At 40.3% G+C, this 26,993-nt stretch overlaps 2 protein-coding genes across 2 annotated transcripts in view; both read right to left on the reverse strand.

Annotated features, from left to right (window-relative positions):
- Nucleotides 1–38: 38 nt before the first annotated feature.
- On the reverse strand, nucleotides 39–3,486 carry LOC137099922 (glycerophosphodiester phosphodiesterase 1-like). Its single transcript, XM_067477357.1, has 6 exons — nucleotides 2,974–3,486; nucleotides 1,930–2,105; nucleotides 1,484–1,589; nucleotides 1,228–1,320; nucleotides 782–993; nucleotides 39–264 (listed from the first exon to the last, which is right to left on the reverse strand). Exons 1-6 carry the CDS (start codon nucleotides 3,232–3,234, stop codon nucleotides 117–119), a joined length of 996 nt encoding a protein of 331 aa, XP_067333458.1. The 5' UTR covers nucleotides 3,235–3,486; the 3' UTR covers nucleotides 39–116.
- Nucleotides 3,487–3,622: 136 nt separating this feature from the next.
- The window catches only part of LOC137099919 (dynein axonemal assembly factor 5-like), a 29,552-nt gene continuing 6,181 nt past the window's right edge, over nucleotides 3,623–26,993 (reverse strand). The window contains exons 6-13 of the mRNA XM_067477353.1: nucleotides 26,730–26,954; nucleotides 22,543–22,686; nucleotides 21,004–21,172; nucleotides 17,627–17,774; nucleotides 15,119–15,269; nucleotides 13,420–13,576; nucleotides 12,931–13,122; nucleotides 3,623–4,242 (exon numbers count right to left, since the gene is read on the reverse strand). Of these exons, the coding sequence (XP_067333454.1) occupies nucleotides 4,088–4,242; nucleotides 12,931–13,122; nucleotides 13,420–13,576; nucleotides 15,119–15,269; nucleotides 17,627–17,774; nucleotides 21,004–21,172; nucleotides 22,543–22,686; nucleotides 26,730–26,954 (1,341 nt within the window). The 3' untranslated portion in view covers nucleotides 3,623–4,087. The remainder of the gene's footprint in view (nucleotides 4,243–12,930; nucleotides 13,123–13,419; nucleotides 13,577–15,118; nucleotides 15,270–17,626; nucleotides 17,775–21,003; nucleotides 21,173–22,542; nucleotides 22,687–26,729; nucleotides 26,955–26,993) is intronic.

Here is a 26,993-nt window from a genome sequence, read left to right on the forward strand (position 1 = left end):
ATTTTAAGTTTTTAATCTCCTCCATGTTTCTTGTAGTAGTGTGCGTGTGTGTGTGTGTGTGTGTGTGTGTGTGTGTGTGTGTGTGTGTGTGTGTGTGAGTCAGAGAGAGAGATCACTCAGTAATGAGGATCACAGTCTTCTAGCAGACTGTCAGTGATGTAGCCGATCTTCAGCAGGTTTTGGTAGTAGTCCTTCTCCACTGCGGTGTTAACAGTCCAGCCCACAACCTCCACACCTCGCTCTGCCCAGTACTGAACATAGTCTCTGAGTGAAAGGAATGGGAACAAGGGAAATTATAAAATACATGTCAGAATAAAGCTCAGAAGCAGAAAGTGTTTCTGTTGCAGACAAAGTATGACCGAACAGGAGTTCTCGAATATATATGTGTATATGAATATGTGTATATGAATATATAATATGTGTATATGAATATGTATATATATAATAATATATACAGTATGTGGAGTTCTCGAACTGCACAAAAGCAACTTTGTAATGTGGTGGTTCCAAAGATAAAGAACACATTACTGCTTATTAACCAGTTGTGTATTTTAAATTTTATCATGACTAATTTCTGCAATAAATACAGCTACTGTACATGAGACAGAATATTTGCTGGAGCGCCACTTAAGGTGGACGAATAACAATATGGATCCTGGAATCTTGTGGCCCTTTGAATGTAAAACCTTGCGCCTTTTTGGTGAAACACCATGAACTCAGTGAATTACACACATCTTTCTGGAGCTGCATTGCAATGATGAACGTGTTAAATTTCACTTACAGTGAGATGAAGTCTTTCTGCACCATGATGGCAGACACCCCACAGAGCTTCCACAGTATGTGGTGGTGGGCCCAGTCCAACAGGAAGTCCAGAACACCAGTCCACAGCTGACCCCATGTTGACAAGGTGCGAGGAGTCCCATCGCTAAAACGGCTCAATCTCCAGGGCTGATGGGTGAGAGCTGTGAGCACACTGGGATCCGTCTGACGCATCTGTGAAATGTGAGGTCAGTGGTCTGTTTTAATCATGACAATAACAAAAATTGCATTAACAAACATGAGTGTCTGGAGTCAAGTTAAAGAAAACCAAATTCCATGCTGAAACAGATTCCATGCTGATACAATTGGCAAAAATCAACAACCAAAAAAAAAAAACCAAAAAAACAGTAGGGCTTTAACACTGCAGGTGTTAATTCTTCATTAGTATTTTATTGATATTTTTGTTACCTTGTAGATGACTTTGGGTTCAAAAGAGGAAACAATGCTGGAATTGTAAAGGGCAGGAAACTTGTTATACATCGCATGAAGCACTGCTGCAGCCTGAAAAAGAGCAAAATGTTTCATAATTCAAGAAAAGCGGGAGAAGCGATTGTGATTTGTGATTTTTTTTTTATGGTGTCCTTAAGTAAATGCAAACTTGTGGTACTATTTCAGATATGTATACATCTATATGCCTGATAGGTGAGATAAATATGTTCAGCACCTTATCACCTGGATCTTTAACATTGAAAAAGATGGTTAGCTGGTGTCTGATGCACTCCTCCACTGCCTCCTGCAGAGTTGGGACCCTCTCCCCGACAAACTTGACCCTGGAGGCAAACAATGTCTTAGAGGTAAACCTGAGACAACGTTTACTGGGTAGACACTCCTACCTCGCTAAAGTGACGCTTTAAAGAACAAAAATTTTATAATTTGCGTTCCCCCCTTGAATATTGAAACTACTACACTTAGCTACACACAAAATCAAATTTTTTGAACAAAATGCCACAAGAGAAGAGGAGGCTGAGTGCCAGAATTTTGAAATAGTCATGTATTTATAAGGGGGAATGGATGTGTCATGGGAAAACAACATGTTTACAGATCACACATTTCCAGTCATCCTGTTTCGTAGAGATGCAATAAGCAAGTTGAAATGAGTAGGAAGCGTACTTCAGCCTGTGTCGAGCAGCAGCATCAAGTCTTCTTAGCTGGACAAACTGCAGTTTGCTAATGGGTCCAGAGCCGTTGGTGGTGCGGTCCACAGTCTCATCATGCATCAGTACCGGCACTCCATCAGCTGTGAAACTTAGGTCCAGCTCCACACCAGTGGCTCCGTTCCTACTGGCCTAGAACAGGAGACCACATGGATTATTGTGTGTTTTAGACTGATTCTTTAGGGGTTTCTTAGCTTAATATCAAGGACAGAGTATAACCATTATACAAAAGCGACACCTAGAGGAGGAGTCTGCGGTGAACACTAATGAACCAAAAAAGAAAAACAAAAAAAAACAAAAACCTGCCACAATGTTGAGACAGTTGCTGTTCTCACCTAGAGACTGAGCAGACATACAGTGAAGAAAATGAGCGCAGTCTAGTGCTACACATTTGAACAAGCGCACTGCTGTCACAGTAATATTAGAAAACAAAATATATCTCAGAATTACTACACAACGTAAGCCTACAATGGACAAGCAGGAACCGATAGCACAGTTGCCAGTTAGGGCCCACTGGATTGGACTTGTAAATATGGATGTCGGGCAAATGATATGAGGAAAAAGGTTCACACAGCCACGCTGAAAGGAACAGGTCGGTTCTCCATCGCCAAGAATTCTTGGGGATAAAAAAAAAAAAAAAAAAAAAAAAATCTAAACTCCATTGAACGTTATCCTGTTTTTAAAATTTCTTCATTACCCAAGTAAACAGTAGGCAGCTGTTTACACATCCAGTAATTCATAGCAAAAAGAAACCGTTAATAATTAATTCGGCGTACACCTGATTTTCATAAATGTATACTAATATCATCTAACAAAACCTGGGCGCAATATATATCCAACTGGAGCTCTCTGAATCCATGGTTTCTACATGGAGATGCATATTGTTAGACATTTCGTAAAATAAAATAACACGCACATATATAACGGGGAGATATCTGCACATTTCTACACATGCCATGCACACCACCAGAGATGACTGATGCCTGCACGTCAGCCTGACCTCTCTGATCGCTGCCAAGGTGTTCTCCGGGGCGTCATGACACGCTCCGCGATGCGCCACCACCGGGACGCCGCCTGAAGGACCCCGGGGCCGCAATACGCGGCTGGCCTGGTCTGGTGGCACCGGTGGGAACCGAAACAAGCCCATGAAGACGTAGAGGAATGCGGTGAGTATGGAGGCCAACGTAGCACTCCTCGTCCCAAACATCATCAGCAGAAAAAACGCCGAGAAATACATAACTTCTTCCCCCATCTGCAGCATGGTGACAGGAGGAGCGGGTAGACCAGCTATGTCACGACCGGAGCAGTGGATGAAAGAGTCTGTTCAGACAGATGACATGGAGGATGGATCTGTCATCACTAAGGTAACTACATGTTGGTGGTTCGGAGAGCAGATCACACACTGATGACCAACAGCCAGCAGTTACACTCCGGGATAACGCAGATAGACGGGAGGAAGGAGGAGGAGAGGGAGCGCAAGTGCTACCGTCATTCACAAGTTAGAAAGCTGATACAAAATGTTTGGAAACATCCGGTCAGCACATTCAAAGTAAAAATGACATTTCACCAACCCATTGTCATGTCCTGTATGTGTGTGGCAATTGTACTCAAATGTAGTTTTTTTTTAATATCAAATTTATTTTAATTCAATTTGTATTTACACACGTCACTAGACTTAAATAAAAAAAAAAAAACCCAACAACACAAAAAACAAATTACACTTGGTTTGAGGATCAAATCACACAACCAGCTCATCCCAGACTCAGAACTACATAGAAGCTGGGGAAGGAATGCGTAAAACATCCAAGATTTCCCTAAATATGTAAAACACAATAACAGCTCTTTTTTCTATATTAAAACTAAACATTGGAACTAAATGCATAGATTGCAAGTGATGCATACTTAAAAATCCGATAAATATTCTACATTAAAAGACACACCTTATCTGAATGGGACAAAACTCAGCTGAATTTAAGGCCAACACCTGGAGAGTTTCATTTTCAGATGAACACTAAAAATATTGGGCCATTTAAGTGTAAAAAAACACACAAAAACCCTACTATTTCCGTTAAGGCACAAACTTCAGTCTCTGTTTGTTTGGTACATTTTTCATGTCACTCAGGACGGTCTGCTGTATTTTCCATTGGCAGTGAGCTGATGTGCTGCAGTAACTGGTCACAGTGAACAGGACTCCGCTGTTGGTCTCTCACTGCCTCCACCTCACTCCTCAGAAGTGATGGGTGGACAGAGCTGGCTTTCTTCAGGATCTCTGGACACACACACACACAAAAAATTAGAAATATTGTTTTCCTGATGCTCTATTTTAATATGTTGACTCAACTGTAAAATCTACAGTAAAAATATTTAAAGCTTTTTCTGAAGATCAAAAATGCTGAAATACAGCTATAGAGTACAATCACATTGCTTAGGTTTAATATTCCAGTAAATGTACTTACAGCATATTTTGTACGGTTTCACTTTTTTCAATTTTGTTATGTTAAAGCCTTATGCTGCAATCAAAAAAAAAATTTCCCCCCTCATTAATCTACAGTCAGTACCTCAGAATAACAACGTAAAAAACAGAATTTTAGAAATGCCTGCAAGTCTATTAAACATATAAAAACTGAAACATCACTTGAACATCAGTATTCAGACCCTTTGCTCAGTACTTTGTTGAAGCACCTTTAATAGCAACTAGAAAAGGCAATTTCCAAGGAAATTACGTGGGAGAGCTGTTAAGTCGCCCGGTAGAGGCCGACCGCTCAGAAGTGGCTGAGAGCAGAGGCGTTTGTACGTTCAAAGCCGCAAACGCTGAAGAGAGATAAATACAAACAAAAAGAGAAAGAAGAAGATGACAAGAAAAGGAAAAAATCCAAAATCCCAGGAAAAGTTGAATTAAGAAAAGAAAAAAGTAGAAAGTAACAATGGAGGAAGTAAATAAGTAAAAAGTTGATATTTAAAGTGTAAAGAAGCAGAAAAAGAAGCAAAGTAAAAAGTTGCTATTGAAAGTGTAAAGAAAAAAGTAAGAAGTGAAAAAGCAACAACTTGATTAACAAAAGTGGAAAGAAGTAGTAAGAAACAAAGGAAAAGGTAAATATTCCCAAAGTTAAAAGAAACAAAGAAAGAAGCAAAGTAAAAAAGTTGCTATTAAAAGTGTAAAGGAAGAAGTGAAAAAGCAACAACTTGATTAACAAAAGTGGAAAGAAGTAGTAAGAAACAAAGGAAAAGGTAAATATTCCCAAAGTTAAAAGAAACAAAAAAAAGAAGCAAAGTAAAAAAGTTGCTATTAAAGTGTAAAGAAAAAAGCTAGAAGTAACTAATTAGAAATGAAGGAACCATTTTAATGCTGAAAAACTGTTGAAAAAAAAAAAAAGTTGAAAAGAGCTTTTAATTTGAAAGTGTGTTTCCTGTCTGTGTCTGCGTGGTAGTTTGTGTGTCCACTGTAGGGAGACTTCAAAACAAACTCATTTTAGCATTTAAATGCTAAATAATTAAAATAAGAATGATAAAAGGCTTTTATTTTGAAAGTGTGTTTCCTGTCTGTGGGTGTGTGTGTAGGGAAACTTCACCACAAAGTCATTTTAGCATTTAAATGCTAAAAAGTGGATAAAATATTATGAAAGGCTTTTATTTTGAAAGTGTTTCCTGTCTGTGAGGGTGTGTGTGTGTGTCTGTCTCCACTGTGTATGTTGAGGGCGAAAAACTCAGGTAAAGTGTGTGGACACAGCTCTGAGGCTGATTACATGATCTCATGCAGCTGTGTCCGTTACCATGACAATGACTGCTGCCCGCCTGCTGAGTCATGTGAGCCAAATGCAAAGGCAGGCTGGAAAAGTGCTGAGACTATGCCTCGCAAAATGCTCAAAATATGAAAAGGTATTAGTCCTATCGAAACAATCCAAAAACTGTGAGTGACAAAAGGCTTCAATGAACACACTGATGTACTTTATTTGAAGATACTCCATAAAATGAAGGCGTGGTGGCGATTTTAAAACAGCCCCCCGTTTGTGATTTGATTAGAATTTAAGAACCTCTGTTATAATGGGCTCCAATGGGAGTTTTGACGGCACTCTCTCTGCTTCTGGACACTTGGAGAAAGAACCGTCAGTCCTGTCACTATGAGAGTTACATTTACTGAAAGAAGACAAAAATACCTACATTCTGATGTATAGTTTGTTTATGTAAGATTAAAGTTGACTGAAGGAAAGAAGGAAAAATGTTGCTAAAAGTGGAAGCTGAAAAGTTAGAGTGCGTGTGATGTCACCCACTCTAGCTGCTCCAACATTCCGCAATACACACTAATGGAAAAGTTGAAAAAGCTCCAAAAGTTGCCTAAAACTAAAACTGCGATTATTCAAAAAGTATAAAAGATACAAAGAAGCTGATCAACACAGAAAAAGTTGAAAGGGACTAGACCCGTATAAACTTTAAATGAAGTTTCTACTCCAAAGTATGACGACACAAGAGGCAGATGAAAAGTGGCAAGTTGAAGGGAAATTTTAAGTGGCTTCCATTCATTTTCAATGGGAAGAAAAGTTGATAAAAAGTGAAATATAATAAAAAGTATAAAAGTTATTAATGAGAAAAGTAATAGCCCACATGTCCTAAAAGAGACCTACGATTAGGAAGTGGAACGGAGTTTCTACGACAAACCGTCTAGGAGGAGATAGTGACCGAAAAACGGCGAAATAAAAATAATAATAATAATAATAATAATAACTAGAAAAGGCAATTTCCAAGGAAATTACGTGGGAGAGCTGTTAAGTCGCCCGGTAGAGGCCGACCGCTCAGAAGCTGCTGAGAGCAGAGGCGTTTGCACGTTCAAAGCCGCAAACGCTGAAGAGAGATAAATACGAACAAAAAGAGAAAGAAAGAAGATGACAATAAAAGAAAAAATCCAAAATCCCAAGAAAAGTTGAATTCAGAAAAGAAAAAAAGTAGAAAGTAACAATGGAGGAAGTAAATAGCTAAAAAGGTGATATTTAAAGTGTAAAGAAACAGAAAAAGAAGCAAAGTAAAAAGTTGCTATTGAAAGTGTAAAGAAAAAAGTAAGAAGTGAAAAAGCAACAACTTGATTAACAAAAGTTGAAAGAAGTAGTAAGAAACAAAGGAAAAGGTAAATAATCCCAAAGTTAAAAGAAACAAAGAAAGAAGCAAAGTAAAAAAGTTGCTATTAAAAGTGTAAAGGAAGAAGTGAAAAAGCAACAACTTGATTAACAAAAGTGGAAAGAAGTAGTAAGAAACAAAGGAAAAGGTAAATATTCCCAAAGTTAAAAGAAACAAAAAAAGAAGCAAAGTAAAAAAGTTGCTATTAAAGTGTAAAGAAAAAAGCTAGAAGTAACTACTTAGAAATGAAGGAACCATTTTAATGCTGAAAAACTGTTGAGAAAAAAAAGTTGAAAAGAGCTTTTAATTTGAAAGTGTGTTTCCTGTCTGTGTCTGTGTGGTAGTTTGTGTGTCCACTGTAGGGAGACTTCAAAACAAACTCATTTTAGCATTTAAATGCTAAATAATTAAAATAAGAATGATAAAAGGCTTTTATTTTGAAAGTGTGTTTCCTGTCTGTGAGGGTGTGTGTGTAGGGAAACTTCACCACAAAGTCATTTTAGCATTTAAATGCTAAAAAGTGGATAAAATATTATGAAAGGCTTTTATTTTGAAAGTGTTTTTCCTATCTGTGAGGGTGTGTGTGTAGGGAAACTTCACCACAAAGTCATTTTAGCATTTAAATGCTAAAAAGTGGATAAAGTATTATGAAAGGCTTTTATTTTGAAAGGGTATTTCCTGTCTGTGAGGGTGTGTGTCTGTGTGTGTCTCCACTGTGTCTGTTGAGGGAGAAAAACTCAGGTAAAGTGTGTGGACACAGCTCTGAGGCTGATTACATGACGTCATGCAGCTGTGTCCGTTACCATGACAATGACTGCTGCCCGCTGCCCGCCTGCTGAGTCATGTGAGCCAAATGCAAAGGCAGGCTGGAAAAGTGCTGAGACTATGCCTCGCAAAATGCTCAAAATATGAAAAAGTATTAGTCCTATCGAAACAATTCAAAAACTGTGAGTGACAAAAGGCTTCAATGAACACACTGATGTACTTTATTTGAAGATACTCCATAAAATGAAGGCGTGGTGGCGATTTTAAAACAGCCCCCCGTTTGTGATTTGATTAGAATTTAAGAACCTCTGTTATAATGGGCTCCAATGGGAGTTTTGACGGCACTCTCTCTGCTTCTGGACACTTGGAGAAAGAACCGTCAGTCCTGTCACTATGAGAGTTACATTTACTGAAAGAAGACAAAAATACCTACATTCTGATGTATAGTTTGTTTATGTAAGATTAAAGTTGACTGAAGGAAAGAAGGAAAAGAAGGAAAAAAGTTGCTAAAAGTGGAAGCTGAAAAGTTAGAGTGCGTGTGATGTCACCCACTCTAGCTGCTCCAACATTCCGCAATACACACTAATGGAAAAGTTGAAAAAGCTCCAAAAGTTGCCTAAAACTAAAACTGCGATTATTCAAAAAGTATAAAAGATAGAAAGAAGCTGATCCACCCAGAAAAAGTTGAAAGGGACTAGACCCGTATAAAGTTTAAATGAAGTTTCTACTCCAAAGTATGACGACACAAGAGGCAGATGAAAAGTGGCAAGTTGAAGGGAAATTTTAAGTGCCTTCCATTCATTTTCTATGGGAAAAAAAGTTCATAAAAAGTGAAATATAATAAAAAGTATAAAAGTTATTAATGAGAAAAGTAATAGCATAGATCTCCTAAAAGAGACCTACGTTTAGGAAGTGGAACGAAGTTTCTACGACAAACCGTCTAGGAGGAGATAGTGACCGAAAAACGGCGAAATAATAATAATAATAAAGAAAAGGATCTCATAAGTGTGAGAGCTGTGCTTACAGCTCTCCCACTAATGAGAGCTGTGCTTACAGCTCTCCCACTAATAATAAAGAGAAAGGATCTCAATAGTGTGAGAGCTGTGCTTACAGCTCTCCCACTAATAATAATAATAATAATAATAATAATAATAATAAAGAAAAGGATCTCAATAGTGTGAGAGCTGTGCTTACAGCTCTCCCACTAATTACAGCCTCAGGTCTGGTGGATTTTCTGTTCAAGTCAGGGCTCTGGATGAGCCAGTCTAGAATATGTATACAGTTGTCCCTGAACCACTCCTGCGTTGTCTTGGCTGTGTGATTAGAATTGTTGTCATGTTGAAAGGCATGCCATCCTGAGCACTGTGGAACAGCTTTTCATTGAGGATACCCCCCTACTTTACTCCATTCTGCTTTTCCTCAACCCCGACCAATCTCCAGGTCCCTGCTGTTGAAACCATCCACCATGCTTCACTGTTGGGATGTTATTGGGAAGGTGATGAGTGGTGCCTGGTTTGCTCCAGACATAACATTTAGAATTAAGGTTCAAGCTTGGTTTCATCAGACCAGATAATCTTGTTCCTCACAGTGTAAGAGTCCTTCGGGGGCTTTTTTTGCAAACTTCAAACAGGCTTTCTTGTGCTTGCACTGGGGAGAGGCTTCTGTTCAGCCACTTTGCCATACAGCCCAGATTAATGAAAGGCTGCAGTGATGGTTGTCCTCCTGGAACTTTGTCCCATCTCCATATAGGATCTATATGGATCCAGTGTTTTAGAAGCTCTCGGTTCCCTGCAATAATGCTGTCTCTGAGCTCTGCAGGCAGCTCCTTTGACCTCATCACTTTTGCTCTGATACAGGATGCAGGTGTGTTCCTTTCCAAATAATGTCCATTCAAGCATCTCAGCAAAAATGAAGGGAAATAGGATGCATCTGAGTTAAATTTCAAGTATTGTTGCTAAGGGTTTGATAAAATTGTAGCGAGTTTCTACCTATTGGCACTCAAAGTGCTTTACACTGCTTCTCAATTCCCAAGCTCTCTCTCTCTCTCACCTCCCCCCCGATGGGGTGTCCAGTCGCCCCAATAATTATGTGCATGTGAAATGTACAGACATTTCTAAAATTCTGTTCTAATTCTGTCATTATGGGGTACTGTGTGTAGATTAATTAGAAAAATTAAACAACTGTTGAATAAGACTGCAACACAAAAAAAGTGAATGGGGTCTGAATATACAGTGCATTCTTATGTCCGTATTTACTTATGTCTACCGTGGTTGTGTCCTCATTTACTGCCCATTTTGCTTTCAACAGTAATAAAATTCTTTGAATACAGTGCAACAGAGACATCACAATCTTCAGGTAATACATATTTAGATTTGAATTCAGAACACCAGCAGGTGGCAATGACTGACTGCATTGCATCTACTTTGCTAATAAAATGTAAAAGTGCCCATTCCATCCACTGGGAGGCAATAATTCTCTATCCAGATCCTTTCCTTCCATCGTTCTCACACATTCTGCAGATATTCAAAGGTATATAGAATTACTCAAATTTTCTTCAGTAGATAAATGCTTTGGAAACCACAAAGAAAAAGAGTGCTGTTCCAGGGGTGACATGCTGTCACTCTGGATGAGTTAGCTCATGTAAACTCATCATTTGATACCAGCCTTTGTTCAGGGGGATTTTTAACTTTTATGTATGCTGCGCTCAGTTGTGATGGAGGAAGGGGAGGTGAAAGTGGGATTGTGAATTAAAGGAGAACAATGATGACTTGTGAGAAGTGAGTTATGCCCGTGCCAACATTCTGTGTGATTGAGCAGGTAGTAGCCCTGCTGCCAGGATGGTGGGATTATCAGGGTGGAGCACCAAAGGAGTTATAGAAGGAAGGAAGAGAGGGTGTGGAGGGGAAGTGCTGTCTGTCATGCTTTCAGGACATGCTGCAGACATCAAGTCCACTTCACAGATATGCTTTTGAAATCCAAGAAGCATAAGAATGGGATCAACTATTAAAAGAACAAAGAGAAAGAGATGGAGAGGGAAGACAGAGAGCAGAGAGGAAAAAAGAAAGCTTCAAACAGTGCCATGCATGAGAGTGAAGAATGCTTGCACATTTACAATGCTGGCGATTATGGGTGCTGTCAGATACAGGCAATCACTCAGCAAGATATGAGGTCATCTAGTTTCACAAAGAGACTCCGAGCTGTCTACGAATCTATTCTATTTCATGGGGATTACAATTTTAAGAACTGTGCTACGAAAATTTATTTGTAGCGTGACATTGTACGGGGCCAGATTAAAGCAGCCAATATTTACTAAAACAGTCAGGCACTGTAGTTTTTAGCACTGACTGTAGTGCTGGTGATCATTATAATGAATAAACATTTCCCGCAGCGCACCACTCTGACTCACTGATATGTGTTTTTTTTGTGCATTTTTGTCCAAAAATGAAGATAGAGAGGAGTAAGCTATATCCAGATACACAAAAAATCATTGTCAGTGGGATCCATGGTTTCGATCTTTTCCATGTATTTGTGGAAAGTAAAAATATAAAATATCACCAAACACACCCATTAATTAAGGACAAGGCTGGCCTGTGGCTAATTGTTAGAGCCAAAAAAAGCCTATTTAACAACAGTTGAAAACTAAGAAAACCTGAAAATTGGTTCTTCACAAGATTTATACTTGTACATACTGTACAGTATCCAATGGCAACATTAAAACTACTTCAAAAACTCATACAAAAATAATTCAAATGTCAAAACAAAAAAATAAATCCTGACATACAGTATGTGGACAGAGGACAGTTCAAAAAGTTGATTTACATAAGCTATTCTGCCTTCTCCAGTCAAGGATACAGATACTTGATAACCTGTGGCAACAACCAAAAAAAGCTATAAAGCTATGAATGCTTTCTCTTAGTTCTAAGATTAGATATGCAAAAGGCCTCTCATCTCTGGCTAAGTCATCAACGCTCACCTGTGTCCTGTCAGAAGTAATGACAGCCAACATCCATGAGAGAGTGGGAGAGAGTGAAAGACCAGAAGAGCTAAGCCTTGGGTAGACACTTCAGGAAAAGCCACTAAGACTTTCCACTGATACATCAATAAATCCCAGCTGTGAAGTCACAGAGAACACCGGCTATGAGAAAAAGGAAGAGAGACTGACAGATAAAAGGCGGCGGGATAAAGCAAAATGGGTGCAGGACAGATGTGGAAAGGTGGTGAGTGGAAGCGGTGGTACCCATGTGGTAATCATCAAGCGGGAACAATGTAGAGGGAGATTCTTGGTGGAGAGAACAACCTAGTCTAACTTCAGGTTTACTGGTGGGACAATTATTCAGACAATAGGGCAAATATAGTAACCTGTGAAGTGTCTCTCAGGTGGGTGCTTTCCCATATCTGGAACTTGTATTTTACAAGAGGACCACCTGTGACCGAGCCCATAACACAGAAGAGATCTCTAGCAGGGGGAATTGCTTGAGCTGTTCCTGATGATGAATTGAGTGGAAAACATGGATAATGGAGAGCTTTTGAAATACAGCATAGGGGGAATCTGCTGGCAGTGTGCCAGTACAATCATATAGTGTTTCTGAGTGGAGAGTTGGGGGTCTCAGACTCAGCAAGCTGGAGTTGCAGATCACCACATCTAAATTCGGGTTCATCCTTTAAATCATTAGCAGCCAACAACTTTGTTTACCAGATAATTATGGTAACAACGCCAACATGCCATCACCATCTCAGGACAGAGTATATGTCACGAAGATGTTTCATATTATGCTTCCTAATGTTCTATTCAAAGTTTTTGCTTATTTTTGACTGTCAACAATGCATTAAAAAGTTTTTGTTATCTTCATTTTGTCAAAAGTTGTGGTTAGGATTAAAAGTGAGGGCTCTGACAGAGTTGAGTAAAATAATATTTGTGTCCCGATTTTTTTTCTTTTTACAAACATTTTCTTTCAACAAACATTCTACTTTCAATGATGCATTATGAGGGCATATGGATACACTCCTGTTAGTCCAACACCCTATTGCATAAACACTATCCTCCTATCGGAGGTTGTTGATACACATACACCCCACCCAGTCTCACCAAGAACTTGGTCCTGCACCAAGTTATCAGGGTCATCCAGGTGCAGGAGGAGCTGCTGGAAGAGAAGCTGCAGATGAGGCGCGCAAAGCTCAGGGCTGTAGTCTTTGGTCAGGCTGGACAGCCACAGCCCCAGGGCCTGTAGAGCCACAGAGCGCACCTCCTCACTGCTGTCATCCAGACGTTTCAACAACTCTATGGGGGAACACACATAAAGAAAGATTCATGTTTTGCAGATGTTTTAACTCAAATAACTCACAGCAATTTCACCTGTTGAGTGGGTTAGCTGCTGTTTATTTCTATCCTCCTTGTTTTTATCCTCCTTTCTATCATGCTTTGGTTTGAGTACATTTATCAGTGTAGTACAAGGTTTCACATATGTTAATGAAAACTTAAACCATGATATGTGATTAGACAAAATAAAATGCAAATTACACATGTAATTTCAGTGTTCACTGTGATAGAATGTAGAGCGTGTGTGTTGCCTTTTACCGGGATAAATCTTGTTTAGGGCCTCAGGGTGCAGACTAGTTCCTATGAGCCTGAGAATTGTTGACAGAGAGCGACAAGCGAAAAGTCTGCCCATCTGAGATTCCTCTTCCAGGGCCGACAAAACCTGGGGTCTCAGCTTCTCCTCCAGACACAGAAGCTGCACACAGCAAAGAAAAAAGTATAATTATTAGTACTAATAATTATTAATTATTAGAATTAATATTAGGCAACACAAGCCCACTAGAAGAGATTTGATTCTGCAAGTCGGCAAAAAAAGAATCTAGAATTGTTTTAGATTTCTTGTGAATGCATTTTTCCACAATGGCAGAAAATGTACAAATGTCATGGAAGGACTGTTTCAAAGGCTGCATTACCAGGACCACTTACTTTACTTCTCAAAGTTGTGTGTTTTCAATTTATTTTCACACTCTTTTTGTGAGCACGTAATGCTAGGGAAGCAAATGCTGATTAGTGTTCCAGACAACACATCCGAAGGTAAGATTTGTTTTAGACTTTTATTCAGTTATTTGAATAAAGTGGCATATCACCTGAAGTGTAACACATTCAGATTAGGTCTAGGACAGTTTGTACAGACACATGGGCATGGAGCCCACTTTCAGAAGTCTAGTGAAGACTGATGTTTTCATCACACCAACAGATGAAAAACAGAGGAAATGGACAAACAAGGTGAGGCTGAGCAGTGTAAGCAACAGGCCAAGAGGTGATGGCTAAACCCTCTGTCACCCCATCTGTTTGCCATTAAAACTGTGCCGGCGAAACAGTAAAAAGACGAGTGTGGGGAGAGGGAGAGAAGGACAAAGAAAGAGGAGGAAAATTTGGCAGAGAAGTGATCCGGCATTACATCAGTGACAATCTGAGGCTACTAAGTTTAACTGGAGCAGCTAATTGTTTACACAGGGAGTGGTGAGAGGAAACAATCTCTAAATTAAACATTATTCGATTTGCCCGTGCAAATACACACAATACTCTGTTGTCTTTTGTCCTTGTAAAGATGTTGGACTGACACCGGAAAGTAAAAGTCTGATCACACACACAGTCTACAAGCTGTTTGCTTTGCGTTATAGTTAAAGACCTGAAAAGTTGTGTGCGCCAGTTTCAACTGGTCACTGCAAATGCAAGGTAAACACAGCCAGATGTGTGCGTGCATGTGTGTGTTTGTTTGCACATACTGTAACTGGGCACATGCTAGGACAGGCAGGTGCAAGGGCATGTCCGGTGATAGTTCCTACATTTAACAGGAGCTCAGAACAGTGACAGTATTGTTCCTCAGGGACAAAGGTATGTGAACTTACTTGCCCCATGTACACCTGTTACTTGCTGTGGCCAACTCTTTTAGCCAAAGAGAGAAAGATGGCGAATGATACATTTTCCTTAATGGCCAAGAGGGACCATCTATTTTGATGTGAAATGAAGAAAACAGAGAATTTGAAATGTGAACTCCTAATGGATTAGAAGAATGCACTACCACATCTTTTCCTTTACAACGGAGTCAATAAAAAGTTTTTTGCAGCTTGGAGATTAGAAATATGTACTACTAGAAGAGGTTCGCATTCGCTTTGTTTCCAATGCTTATGGGTCTCTTCGCACAGGTGAAAACCGATGTAGGCAATCCATCTTGTACTTTTTTACAAATCAGATGTATATGTAGACACGGGGTGGTATTTGTCAAAGTGTTTACCTGTCCAGGTGTGATTGCGCCTCCATGTAAGAAAGCCAGTAGACAGCTGAGGGCTGATGTGCGGACAGCAGCAGCTGTGCGACCTGCGTGCCACACCAGGTTAGGAAGCACAATGTCGCACAGGAACTTCTCTGACTCATCACGGAAATGTCTGGAAGAAGACGGCAAGTAAAATTATGGAGACAGGACCAGAGAAAGACATCTACTGCATCATGTTTTCTGAAATTTAACTAACCAGCAACAGTGCCTACTTTGAGAACAAATGGTGCTGAATTTATAAGCAGATGCAAGACAATGACTATACTGCAGTCATTTACTCACATTCATTAACTTAGGGGCCTGGTGGAGGAAAAGCAGGAGGAACATCTCTGTGTCCTCAACATCTGCCTCTCTATGCCATGGTGGCTAAGGCCCCCAGGCATCTCCTCACACTCTAAAAGGAGTCACCACAATTTGCTCCAAACCAATTGAACAAGCTGTGGTAGCTGTGTCTTACCTCAGGCTGTTCCTATGGTGTCACAACATGCTATGTATTTGCAAGCGTGTACTGCAAAATTTTAGGGCCAGCAGGGGGAGACTGTGTGCCACTAAGCCAAGCCTTTGTTTCTTGCATTAGCTCAGTTTCTTCATCTTGATGGATACTGAAAGCTCATCATGAATGATCCCAGAAGGTGGAAAGTCATATTCCCACATGACTGGGATGACATCCAAAGCAGAAAAAGACTATGATTTTACTTTTCCATTTGAATGAATGTCTTTGCACACAAAGTGTCAAAGGTAACTTTGACTGTACATGGCATGGGTTTTTACACAGTAGAGCGTTCTGTGTATCTGTATTGCTCACAAAGCAGCTACATAGCCAATACCTCTCTCACAGCACAACATCCACATCCCAACAAGTAACATAATTTTGATTGATTTAGAAGGCAGCATTTAGAAAGCTGAAATTGAGTCTAAAATAGGTGCCTTTTATATCACACACACATGCATCAAAGCATACTCACATCTCCTGTACAAGTAGTACATGATTTGGCAACATAAAAAAAAAAGAACTTTCTTCTCTTTCACATCACCTACTGAGCTTTCTTAGTCAGCTTTTTAGCCCACAACTCCACATGAAACAAACATTATGTGGGTCTAGATAAAAGGCACTTAGATGCACACAAACTTACTTTCCCTTGCACTACTTATTCTATAGTGAAGCTGTCATTAAGTAATTTTGGTTGTAGAACAAAGAGAAGAGGTTTTCTCTATAACTATCATTCTCTTCTGGATGACATATCATGCATGTGTGGGCTACACCGCTGAGTGAAGATCAGACCATATATCATAAATGGAGGGAAGAGATGAGTGAATGGATATGGCACACCACACAGCCCTGCACAGTGTAAGCTAAGCAGTTTGAAATCTTTTGAAGGTGTAACATGATTTCTGTCTCCTGATGGTTCTGCGATTACCATAGATATAGCTAAGGAATGAGGGAAGCAGTTAGCAGCCCAGGTGGCCACACTGTTAGTGGGGATGAGACAGAGGTTTCTTGTGTCTCATATCCACAAATATGGATAAAATGATCTGATTAAATTTGATTTTGACTTTATTCAGTATACTGTTGCCAGGTTCAGGCCAAAGTTTTCACCACGCAAGGATTAGCACTGTTTGCATCACTATTATCAAATGGAAACACCCACAAGCCCTCGACTGAAGGGATTGTGAAACATGGCACAGATGTCTCTATGGCAATCCCATGAAGAAGGTTTGTCTTCTTGATCAACAGGAGCAGCTGATGTGATCACTGGAACCCAGGATTGGCCTGCAGCTTAATGCATTCCCTCAGATTACAGCTCTGAACACAGGCTAAAGATTGCACAGCTGAGGACTGAGAGGACACTGGAGTGTCGGGGACAGAGAGGAAGTCCCTACAGATATACCTTCTGTCCTACCTTTGTCACAAAACTGATGAGAGATTCAAAAAGCCTGTGCCGTTGTCTTCTTCAGGCATGTTGAGGAGTGATTGGATTAGTCCTACACCTATAGAGATTTTAAAGGCAATGGTACACACCGTAACTGGTGAGCTATGACTCCTGAATACAACCCTATCATTAAGCAGATGACCCTACCTGCATAAAGCACCAGTACATAGGAACCGAAGAAGATATGTCATTTCAATATCGTCTGTCCAATTATGACCTCATGGGTGCAATGCTAATTTGCAGTTGAATGTAAAGCAAAGTTTAAAAATACAAGCTGTTCTAATAATGATGACTTAGAAAATCCATACTAGAGAAACCCAACACTAACCCAACACTAACATTGAGCATACAGTGATTAAAGGCTGGAAAAGCAACGTGCAATTTAGCATGTTGTGTACGTCTTCGCTGAACTCAAAACATAAAAGAACTGTCAGATTAATATACTGAGGACCCATTTCCTCCCTAAAGTTGCTTAATACAGTAAGTTTCCTTGTTCTGTGTGTGTATTTCTGCGCCAATCTGTTCATGTGTCTCTCACCCATTGGAATCTAGTGTTTTGTCTGCATCTATTAGCAACTTCGCCATCATTGTAAAGATGCTCATCCTCATTTCTGGGTCTTTGTCTGGTTGGAGGCAGCTCCGCAGCAGAGGCATTAGCTGGCTTATAAACTCCCCTATCACTGGACCTGTAACACAAACACAGACATATTTGTATCAATACTGTTTGTGATCATTTATTAAGCCTGAAGAGTTCTCAGCTCCACACAAGAGGTTAGGCTCTTTAGTGTCACTTTGCAAGAGCCTTGAACCTAGACTTAGTTTAAAGTTGTAACAATGCTCTTCTTGCTGTTTCTCAAGAGACAATTTGTATCATAAAATATTAAACTTTAAGGCAATAAACATTTTTCTTTTCCTTAATTTCCTTTGTCAGAAAAAAGATCAAATTATGAAAAAAAAAAGCTCACGAGGCACTTTCATAGCAGAAGAACATAGTTCCTATAACTAAGCTCCCCATTTTTTAGTAGGTCCAGGCCGCAGGAACTACAAACCATAATGGTTCTTACAACACTGTTTTGAGGAACCTTTTAGATCCTATCAGAACGAGTACGTTTTGTTAAATAGCAACGATGTTTATATGTTTAAGTTGATTGGCTGAACAATACGGTGTGGAGAGGGTGAAAGCTGTATTTTCCATCCTGAAACTGGTGTTTTGAGTTTTTGATTTGTTTTCATATAGAAAAGTACCCATTTAGATTAAGATGTGGTCAGTTTATCCCAAATGTATCTGCTTATAAATTTGACCTGAAATTTTCCACACTGCAACACAGTGGTGATCTCAGCAGCCTGTAGCCTGTTTAATCAAATTTATAAATTTCATTTAAATCTCATTATGTAGTTTTCAGCAGTGTAAGAACTCTGCCAGTTGAGACTGCTGTAATCTCAGCAGTCTACAGCCCAGCTCCTAATAGCGAATGACCGGTGTCTGCGTTCATTCCTGAGGAGGCAAACACCCTTCTTTCAGTGTGTGTCATTTTACTGCTGGCTCATGTTCATAGCGTTTTCAAATGTTCTAATTTATTTCGATGATAGAAGCTGGTTTCAGAAATAAAATATGACGTGTTAATGCTATTTGCCTGAGAGGAAAGTTGACACTTTATTAAATATTACAAAAGTCTACAGACCGACCACAAATCAATACAGGAATAGAAAAAAAAAAAAGTATACAGAGCGTTGACCAGGCTGTGTCAATTTAGAGTTCTTATTGGTGGTGTGATTGCAAACATAAAAAAAGGCCCTGAAGAGGACTGGTTCTAGTGAAGTCTCCCCAGGGAGAACATTTCTTTCTTTAGTAGTGACCAGAGGACTTGTATTGTAGAGACCTCAATGTACTAGCGAGACAGTGACTCAGAGGAAATGAGCCAGAAAAAGGTCTTTGTGGGAGAAAGTGTGTCTATTATGGGCAAATAAGATATTCACAGAGCAAGTGTTCCAACACACCCATTAACAGTCTGACTGCATGTTTACAGAGCTATATATAGTAACGTGTATGTAATGACTGATAAGTGTCTGTGCCCTGTTTGGACTCAATTGTACAGACATGAGGAGACAGAGGAAATCATGCAATTGCCTGAGGGTGGTGGCCAAAGCTATAAAGACATATGGGAATGGGAACAGAGCAAGAGAGCAAAAGAGCGAGAGAGTGAGAGAGCGCGAGAAAGAGACAGAGACAGCAAGAAAGAGCGAGAGACAGAGAGATTTATCCAGTGCAAATGTGAAGGCTGTGTTCTTTAATCAGAGATATTAAAAGAGCTTTCTGCAGGTTATCTGAGTGAGGATGAATATGACATGACAGTGACAGCACATTTATAAAGTTTGAGAGTGCCACATGTACAATGCACGTCCTTGAGCAAGGCACAGAGAAAGACATGAAGGATCAGACATTTTTACACAGACTGAACAGCAAAAGACTGCGAGCAGGATATGACAAGACAATAATTATTCCTGTCTCCAACAAACACAGATGGAGCGTGCGGGGAGCTGATGAGCAAGCAAAAGTCTCAGTTGTTATATTTACTACCGACAATTGTTCAGCAGAGGGTCAATTTCCCTAAAGCATGTGCACATCAAACACAGAGGACACACGCTGTCAGTATTGTCACCAATAGTATTGTCCTTAATACATCACATCTGCAAGAATAAAATCTGCTCTAGAGACACACACAACACACACACACACACACACACACACACACACACACACACACACACACACACACACACACACACACACACACACAGCTTCAAAGTGGCCTTGATCCAGTGGAAGGTCAAGAGCAGGCAGCTATGGTGCCGTTTGAAGTAGTGACCTGCATGGGGATCACAGAGTGGACTTTGAATGGACTGGTCAGTTAGCTGTGTGTGTGTGTGTGGATTAGAAGAGTACCCAGCTGCCCAGACATTTAGAAAAAGAGTAGGGAGGGAGAAAGAAGTGGAGATGAAAGTGTGCCATGGAGAGGTGCTGATGATGGAGGATTATATGGTATAAAGGGATGCAAACATAAGTCTTGGCACCAAAGACAGGGTCACAGCTTTTTAACCCAAACACACATACCTACACAAGCATGGGCTAACACCTTTAGACAAGTGTGCCACAAACAGAGAGACAGGCATTTTCAAAGATCAGCGAGCCAGGCGCAGCTAATGAAAGGCCTGCTTTTTTCTGTGTGGGTGTGACTGACATGATCCTATCTGCTGGGTAAAAGAAAAACAAAGAAAAGTGTCTCTCCACCATGTTTGGATATCTGAGAGTGACAGTTATTGATGGGTATCAGTCTTGAACAATAACTTGATACACACTCTATTGGGGTGTCTAGAATTAATATTATTTTTACTTTAAATGTTTGGTTACTGCCCTCAAATGTATGAAACCCATAAAAAGGTGCTAAAAGTTTTTCTGACACACATCCAAATACAAGAAAATTATACTTCTACACCCAATTCAAACTATTTTATTAAACTAGTCGGAGCTTTTCTGCAGGATGGAGTCCAAGGTTGTTTTGCTGACAGATGCTGAATTTGAAGAGCTGCCTCAAATGATGGAGCATGTGTGAACCGGACAAAGAGCTTAACGCTTAAAACATGATGTAATGTGCTGTGTCCGAACACGTTCGAGAAAGTACGACTTCACCAGTCACACCACGAAGCAACGAACAAAAACATCAAGAAGATTTTAGGCTTAACAATATGCTGGATTGAAAAAAAAGAAGACTGTTCTGGTCAGTAACTGATGAAGTGCTTCATCAGTAACAGGTGATTTGACAAACCAATCTCTAAAACCCTTACTGTACATATAAAGTTAAGCACCTGCAGTATAATTTAGAAATGTTTTGTGCACATACAGGCTTCACTTCTCACCTGATTGCATGACAATAATATGCAGTTGGAGTCTCTGTGGGGAGTAACTGGACCAGGTGTTGACAGAGGCAGACAGCCAGTACAGCAGCTGGGCCATATGTTGTCTATAAAGCTCTATCACTGAGTCCAGTCCCTGCACCTTACACAAGCACTGTACACCGGCTATGGCCTGCAGAAGAAGGGGATAGTGGAACAAAATGATATCAACATATTTTTATTGAAATTATCAAAAAGTTTTGTCAAGGAGAGACAAAGAGAGAGAAAGAAAGACCATCAGGTGGGTGAAAGGCTTAAAGAGAATGAGTGATGAGTGATAAAGCAGTATTTTGCTTAAGATAAACAATTACAGCAGGTTTCTTTCTAATTTGGGAATTGTTCAGGTCATGCTCGCAGGAACAACACAAAATTACTTAAAACCACAGGAAAAACAATGCTGCAGACATGACAAGGTCTCATACTTAGAAAGTACAACCCCAACAGATACACAGGATGTAACCAAGCCACAGGAACAGGCAGAAACACACATTTACATGTATGTAAACATGTACACAGACAGGCACCAATAAATCTGAGCTGAGAGGAAAGGGAAGGAAGGATAGGGGAGTAAATAATTAGCTGACTCTTAGGGGAGGGAAACTGACCTTCAAGGCACTTCATAGTTCCCTTCATAGTCCCTCAGGGATGGACAGGGACAGAGACAATGTCTGAGTCACAGATTTAACCCTTCAGAACAGAGCAAGACAACCCTGAGCTGTCCAGTGATGGGAAAGACGTGCCCCTTATCTGGGAAAACAAGTTTGCAAGTTTTTCTCTAGGTCCGGGAAAGCCCAAGGCCATTCTCACCCTCCCTCTCTTTCCTAATCCATTCCTTCCCATCTCTTCTCTAACACACCAATGCAGACAGACATAAACACAGACACACTGGTGGCCCATGTGGTGTCTGGTATGCATCAGTGCCAATTTCCTCTCACTTCACTCTCTGTCATTAGCCTCCTACAGTGACGAGAATTTAGGTGACACCCTGGTCTCAGATAGCATTGGCTTCACTTGTCACTATTCCAATTTGTTCCTTTGCATTTTGAGAATGACCACAGCATGAAAACATGTTAGTTCCACATCAGTTTGCTTTTGTGACCTGCATTGGCAACCTGGAACCATAAATTGAACTTGGCTGATAGCACAGACCTGCCAAGAAATAAAAGTATTCTCCCCAAATCTTTTCTCCATTTCTGTCTCTATTTCTCCACCTTTTAGCTGGCTCCTTTTACCCGGGACAGGATTTAAAGTTCCACTCCAAAGGTGCAATTTCAGCTCTCCTAGCTAAGTGGGTAATTACACTGTTGGCTGTGCCCACTTTGAACCTGTACAAATGCTTACATTCCACAAATAGTTCCCTCGCTTCATAAAAGCCGCTTACCTTTCTAACAACACATGATGGAAAAAAGAAGATTGAAGGGGGAAAGGGGTTAAGGTTATAGCAAGTAGTAAAATGATGTATCTGTGATTGTATATGTATATTGCCAAGTTTCTTTTTCTCACCTTTTCACTGAGATCTGGTTCAGTGGAGAGGCTCTGGACAGTGACTAGCACCTGCAGCAGCTGCAGGCTGACTGAGCCACAGTCTGACTCACACTGACGCAGCAGCACATCAACACAGGCCAACAACTGCTCCAAATACATAACCTGGGAAAACGGGAGAGAGGAAAGAATGATAAAATTGTCTTGTCTGGTTTATAGCAGATGTGAGTCCTGTAGGAAATTTTCAGCCTATATGTCCACCCTGTGGATGAACTCCACTGTAATTCAGCTCTCACAATATCCGGTTTCTGCCCTGCTCTCAGTCCCTTTCAATTTTCCTCCTCCAAAGTACACAAACTTCTTAGTCTGAACCTAAATCATAGTGGCACGTTTTTCACTTTTTAATACAACAAATAACAGTAATCAACAAACGGCAATAACTTAAGAGTGTAAATGTTCTTTCCATCTCCAAGCATTAGCCTGCATGAAACTGCTGTCACTTGTCAGCCAGTGTTGTGGTGAGCTCATGTTTAGACAAAGACCTGCAGTTTGGCCTAATTTCCATGCCATCACTGGGATCACGGCCTTTTTTTCCTGTTTTCTCGCAGCCTGTCATTAGGGCTAGATGTCACAGAGGGAGGAGGAGACTGAGGGAAAGATGGGGAATGTAAGGTGTAAGTGTTTTTTTTTTTTTTTAAGTGGAGGGTTGAGTGGCAAAGCAACCTGGTTTTACTTTAGTCTGGTCATAAGGGAGATATTGGTTTAATTCAACATTCTCACACGGCTTGTTAGCCATTTACAAGTGCTGTCAGTAGGGGGTGCACAATCATTTTTCCAAAATTTAAGTAGCTATTGTACAGCACAGCTTGGCATTAGTCTGGAAGAAAAACCAAGTGTTAAGCCAAGTAAAGATACTCAGAGCATTAAGGCAGAGAATGAGAAGAAGCAGAGCTCAGGGATTTCCAATCTGTTTTACAATAGTTTTGAGCACACTCTGTAAAAAAAAAAAAAAAAAAAAAAAAAAAAAAGGGTAAATGTATCTTGAGTCCAGAGTATTAGTTAAACATTTTCTTGAGACAGTTTAAGGCTAAACTAAGCTCCCATGCAGCCCTGAACAACCACATGCCTTTCTTTCTTTATCTTACAAGACTCAAAATACTTATATAGGCTTACCCACTAAAATGTATTCAAATAATTATTGATAGAGGAAATCCCTGCTTGTGATCAAGATACTCACTTACAAATAAACACAGCAGAACCTTCAAGGAGCAGTTGCGGAAAAAACATGACCAAACAGTGGCAGGCACACACATTAGAGTGCAGACATGTACTTTCACATGCACAGAAAACAACTATTAGGGCAGGCCAAGAGAGAAAGAGGAAGAGGAAAAAGTGGTGCGATGTAATGATCGGGGGACACCTGGAGCCAGGCAAGATACACCTGGTTTTATTGGCCTGGGCATGCTCTAGGAGCCTTGTTACATAGTGTGTGTGCACATCTGTCCACCAGTGGATCCATCAATTACACTATCCACACTCACACCTCCTCCTTATGGAGCCACACAAGGCAATGAAAACCTATCCAGCTAGGAGCACACACACCCCCAGAGAAAGTGAGGTTTCTATGGAAACGGGAAACAAACACAGGCACTTGATGTGATGCCGACCCCTTCCAGTCAGGTAAGGTTTGCTTTCCTGCCTCTTCTCTCCTCTATTCATTCATTCATTCATTCAGTGGCACTGAGCAGTTTGCAGCTGTCACTCATGACATACAGCAGACGTGCAGGAGACACGTTCATGTATGGAAGTATGTTTGCATATTCAGCTGAATACCTGTTGTCGTGGCATTGTGAAGTTTCTTTATGGACATCATGAAACAAGACCTTTTTTGCTTTGCTGCTCTTCTGCTTATTCATTCATCTGGGCTACTGTAGGCCAGAGATTATTGTTTCTCAAAGACATGTTTACCGTTAACGAGCCTGATGAACTAATTGACTGTGTAATCCTTCCATTCTAAATCTTGCTTCTTTGCTCTTACTGCAATCTTCATCAATTTACTGCAGCCCTGAAGAGTAATGCCTGTCACCATGGCAACCCACAATAAAGTAATACTCAGCTATGTAAGGTGTGTGTATGTGTGATTGCGGGTTCTATTCATCCTCAGAGGAACATCCCCACTCACACAGTCATGTGTGACTCATAAGCAAAACCCCCATATAAACTACAAAGGGTATCTCAGAACAGTGGCTTTTTTAAACACTGGCTTCCCTTTTATTTTCCCCTAAGCCCTTGATATTATCTTCAATTAATTACCAATATTTTTTATTTATTAAAGGAAAGAAGGATTTAGAAGTCCAAAGGGTTATCCATGGGTACAATATAAGATATTCCAAATCTTTCAAAATCACAGCCACTGTTCACTTTTAATATTGCTTATATAAGTCGAACTTTTATTTTTTTCTTCATCAATGATTAAAGTGGCACATACTGGAAGTTAGAGGAAAGTTGTAAGTCAGAGGCAAGTATGCACATTAAAAAGCCATTTTTAAAATATGTCAGATATTTAAAAATAAAAGGGAAACAATAAGTACAGAGTTGTTTTTTTTCTTTGTCTTCAATGTTAGGTCTTCAGGTAATTAAACCGATAACAAATAGAAGTTAATCTGACCCAAATTAAAATTCTCAGAACCAACCAACACTTTAGATAGAGCAACTGTGCAGTTAGAGTGCGCTCAATGTGCTGGGTCATCATTTTAGCACAGAGGGAAAGGGGGTTCACTGGATGCAGCTGCTCCTGGTTCCAGTTTTGTTATTTATAGCTAAACTGAGATGTGGCCCTGCTCCCTGCTATGTTGCAGGTGCTCTGTCTGGCTGAGGGCTGTACGTAACACTCTCTGCTCTATTCTCAGAAATAGAGACGAAGATTGACAATGGGAGATAGATGGAGAAATAGGCCGAGAGGAAACAGAGGTCTTCCTCCATCTGTGAGACAATGTGTGACTGTCCTGTCCTGTCAGTTCTCTCTCTAATTGACGTTAGCATATAACGATGAGGGAGGACAAGAGGGGTCAGTTTCCCTCCCCATTTATTACAGGCAGGCTTTAAAACTTTTAAAGATCATTTTAATGGTGTGCCTGTACCAGTGATGTTGACATCCTACACATACTATAAAGAAAACAAAAACTATGCACTGCCTTGGCTGCTTGGGGGGGGGGTTAAAGGAGCCATGCAGGGGTCACAAGAAATTAGTGGACTTTTGTTATCTTTATCCCTGTGAGGAAATTCTTGAAGGCCTCTCTGGGAAGGAGGGTGGGGTCAGGGCTATAGGTGAGTCAGTTCTTCAGCAGATCAGAAAATAGCACTCTGCCAGATAACTTTTTTTTTGAAAAGGAAACATATGTGCTGCAAAAGGAAAGGAAGTGGGGAAGAGTCTGCTCCGGAATCCGGGATATTTTTCCACTGGCAGTCTGTTACTTGCAGGAAACTACAGAGGTATTTTTAATAATTTCTTCTGCTATGTAAAAAACATAAAAACAAAGAGACATTCAACACTGTGGGAGTGCATTTCACAGTTGCGTGTGAGCAGAGAAATTTTGATCATAGACTTGAAATGTTAGATTTTAAAAACACCATGTGGCCAGACTGTCACTTTAGCAGCATCAGTATTTTGGAGATCTGCTCAACAGCGAACCCACTGAACTCACTGTATACAGTAGCACTATTGAAAACTTTTGAAGACTCTTCAACTAAAGCCCATTCAAGAGATGTGGCATCTTATCATGAAGGCTATTTCCACGAGGGACAGATTAGGCAAGAAATATACAGTATGACTGCATTGTCAGAGCCAAAAATAAGAGCACTAAGGTACACAGAGAGAGTAAAATGACCTTCTATGACACTGCCAAGATCACCTAACAAGGCTGAAGAGAAACAGCTGGTACAAGACATGGCAAGCTTTTGAGTGTGGAAAATACCTGGCAAATCTGTCATTAAAACAAGTCTGACTTAAGGTTTTTCATATTTAAACAGCAAGTATTTCCCCTATCACTGTAAACTACAGGTGTGCTGCTACTTGTTAAAACATTAGGATGCGGTTGAACTGGGTGTGGACAAAAAATAAGGAATATGCTGGCAAAGAACATTCATTCTCATGTAAACAAGTTATAAACAGGTCAACCATAACCAAACCTAACATTTCCTCTGCTGACCTGTTGATATTCCTGGCAGACATCGGGCTGGGCCAGTGAGTTGGCGATCTGTTCAAGATGTGGTTTAAGGAGAGGTTTGGAGCAGCCTCCCAGCACTGCAGCCAGGACCATTAGGGGGGCCCAGGGGTGGGAAGGAGAGTATGGGCTTGTCACATGGTCCAGCACTAGCTTGAGAAAGGCAGGAGGTGGGACAAAAGTCCCTAGCAGTTTAGCGGCTGCCAGGCACTACATGTGGGCACAGTGAGAGAGAGAGCGAAAGAGACA

The sequence above is a fragment of the Channa argus genome, chromosome 15 (genome assembly GCF_033026475.1).
Source record: "Channa argus isolate prfri chromosome 15, Channa argus male v1.0, whole genome shotgun sequence".
Lineage (NCBI taxonomy): Eukaryota > Metazoa > Chordata > Actinopteri > Anabantiformes > Channidae > Channa > Channa argus.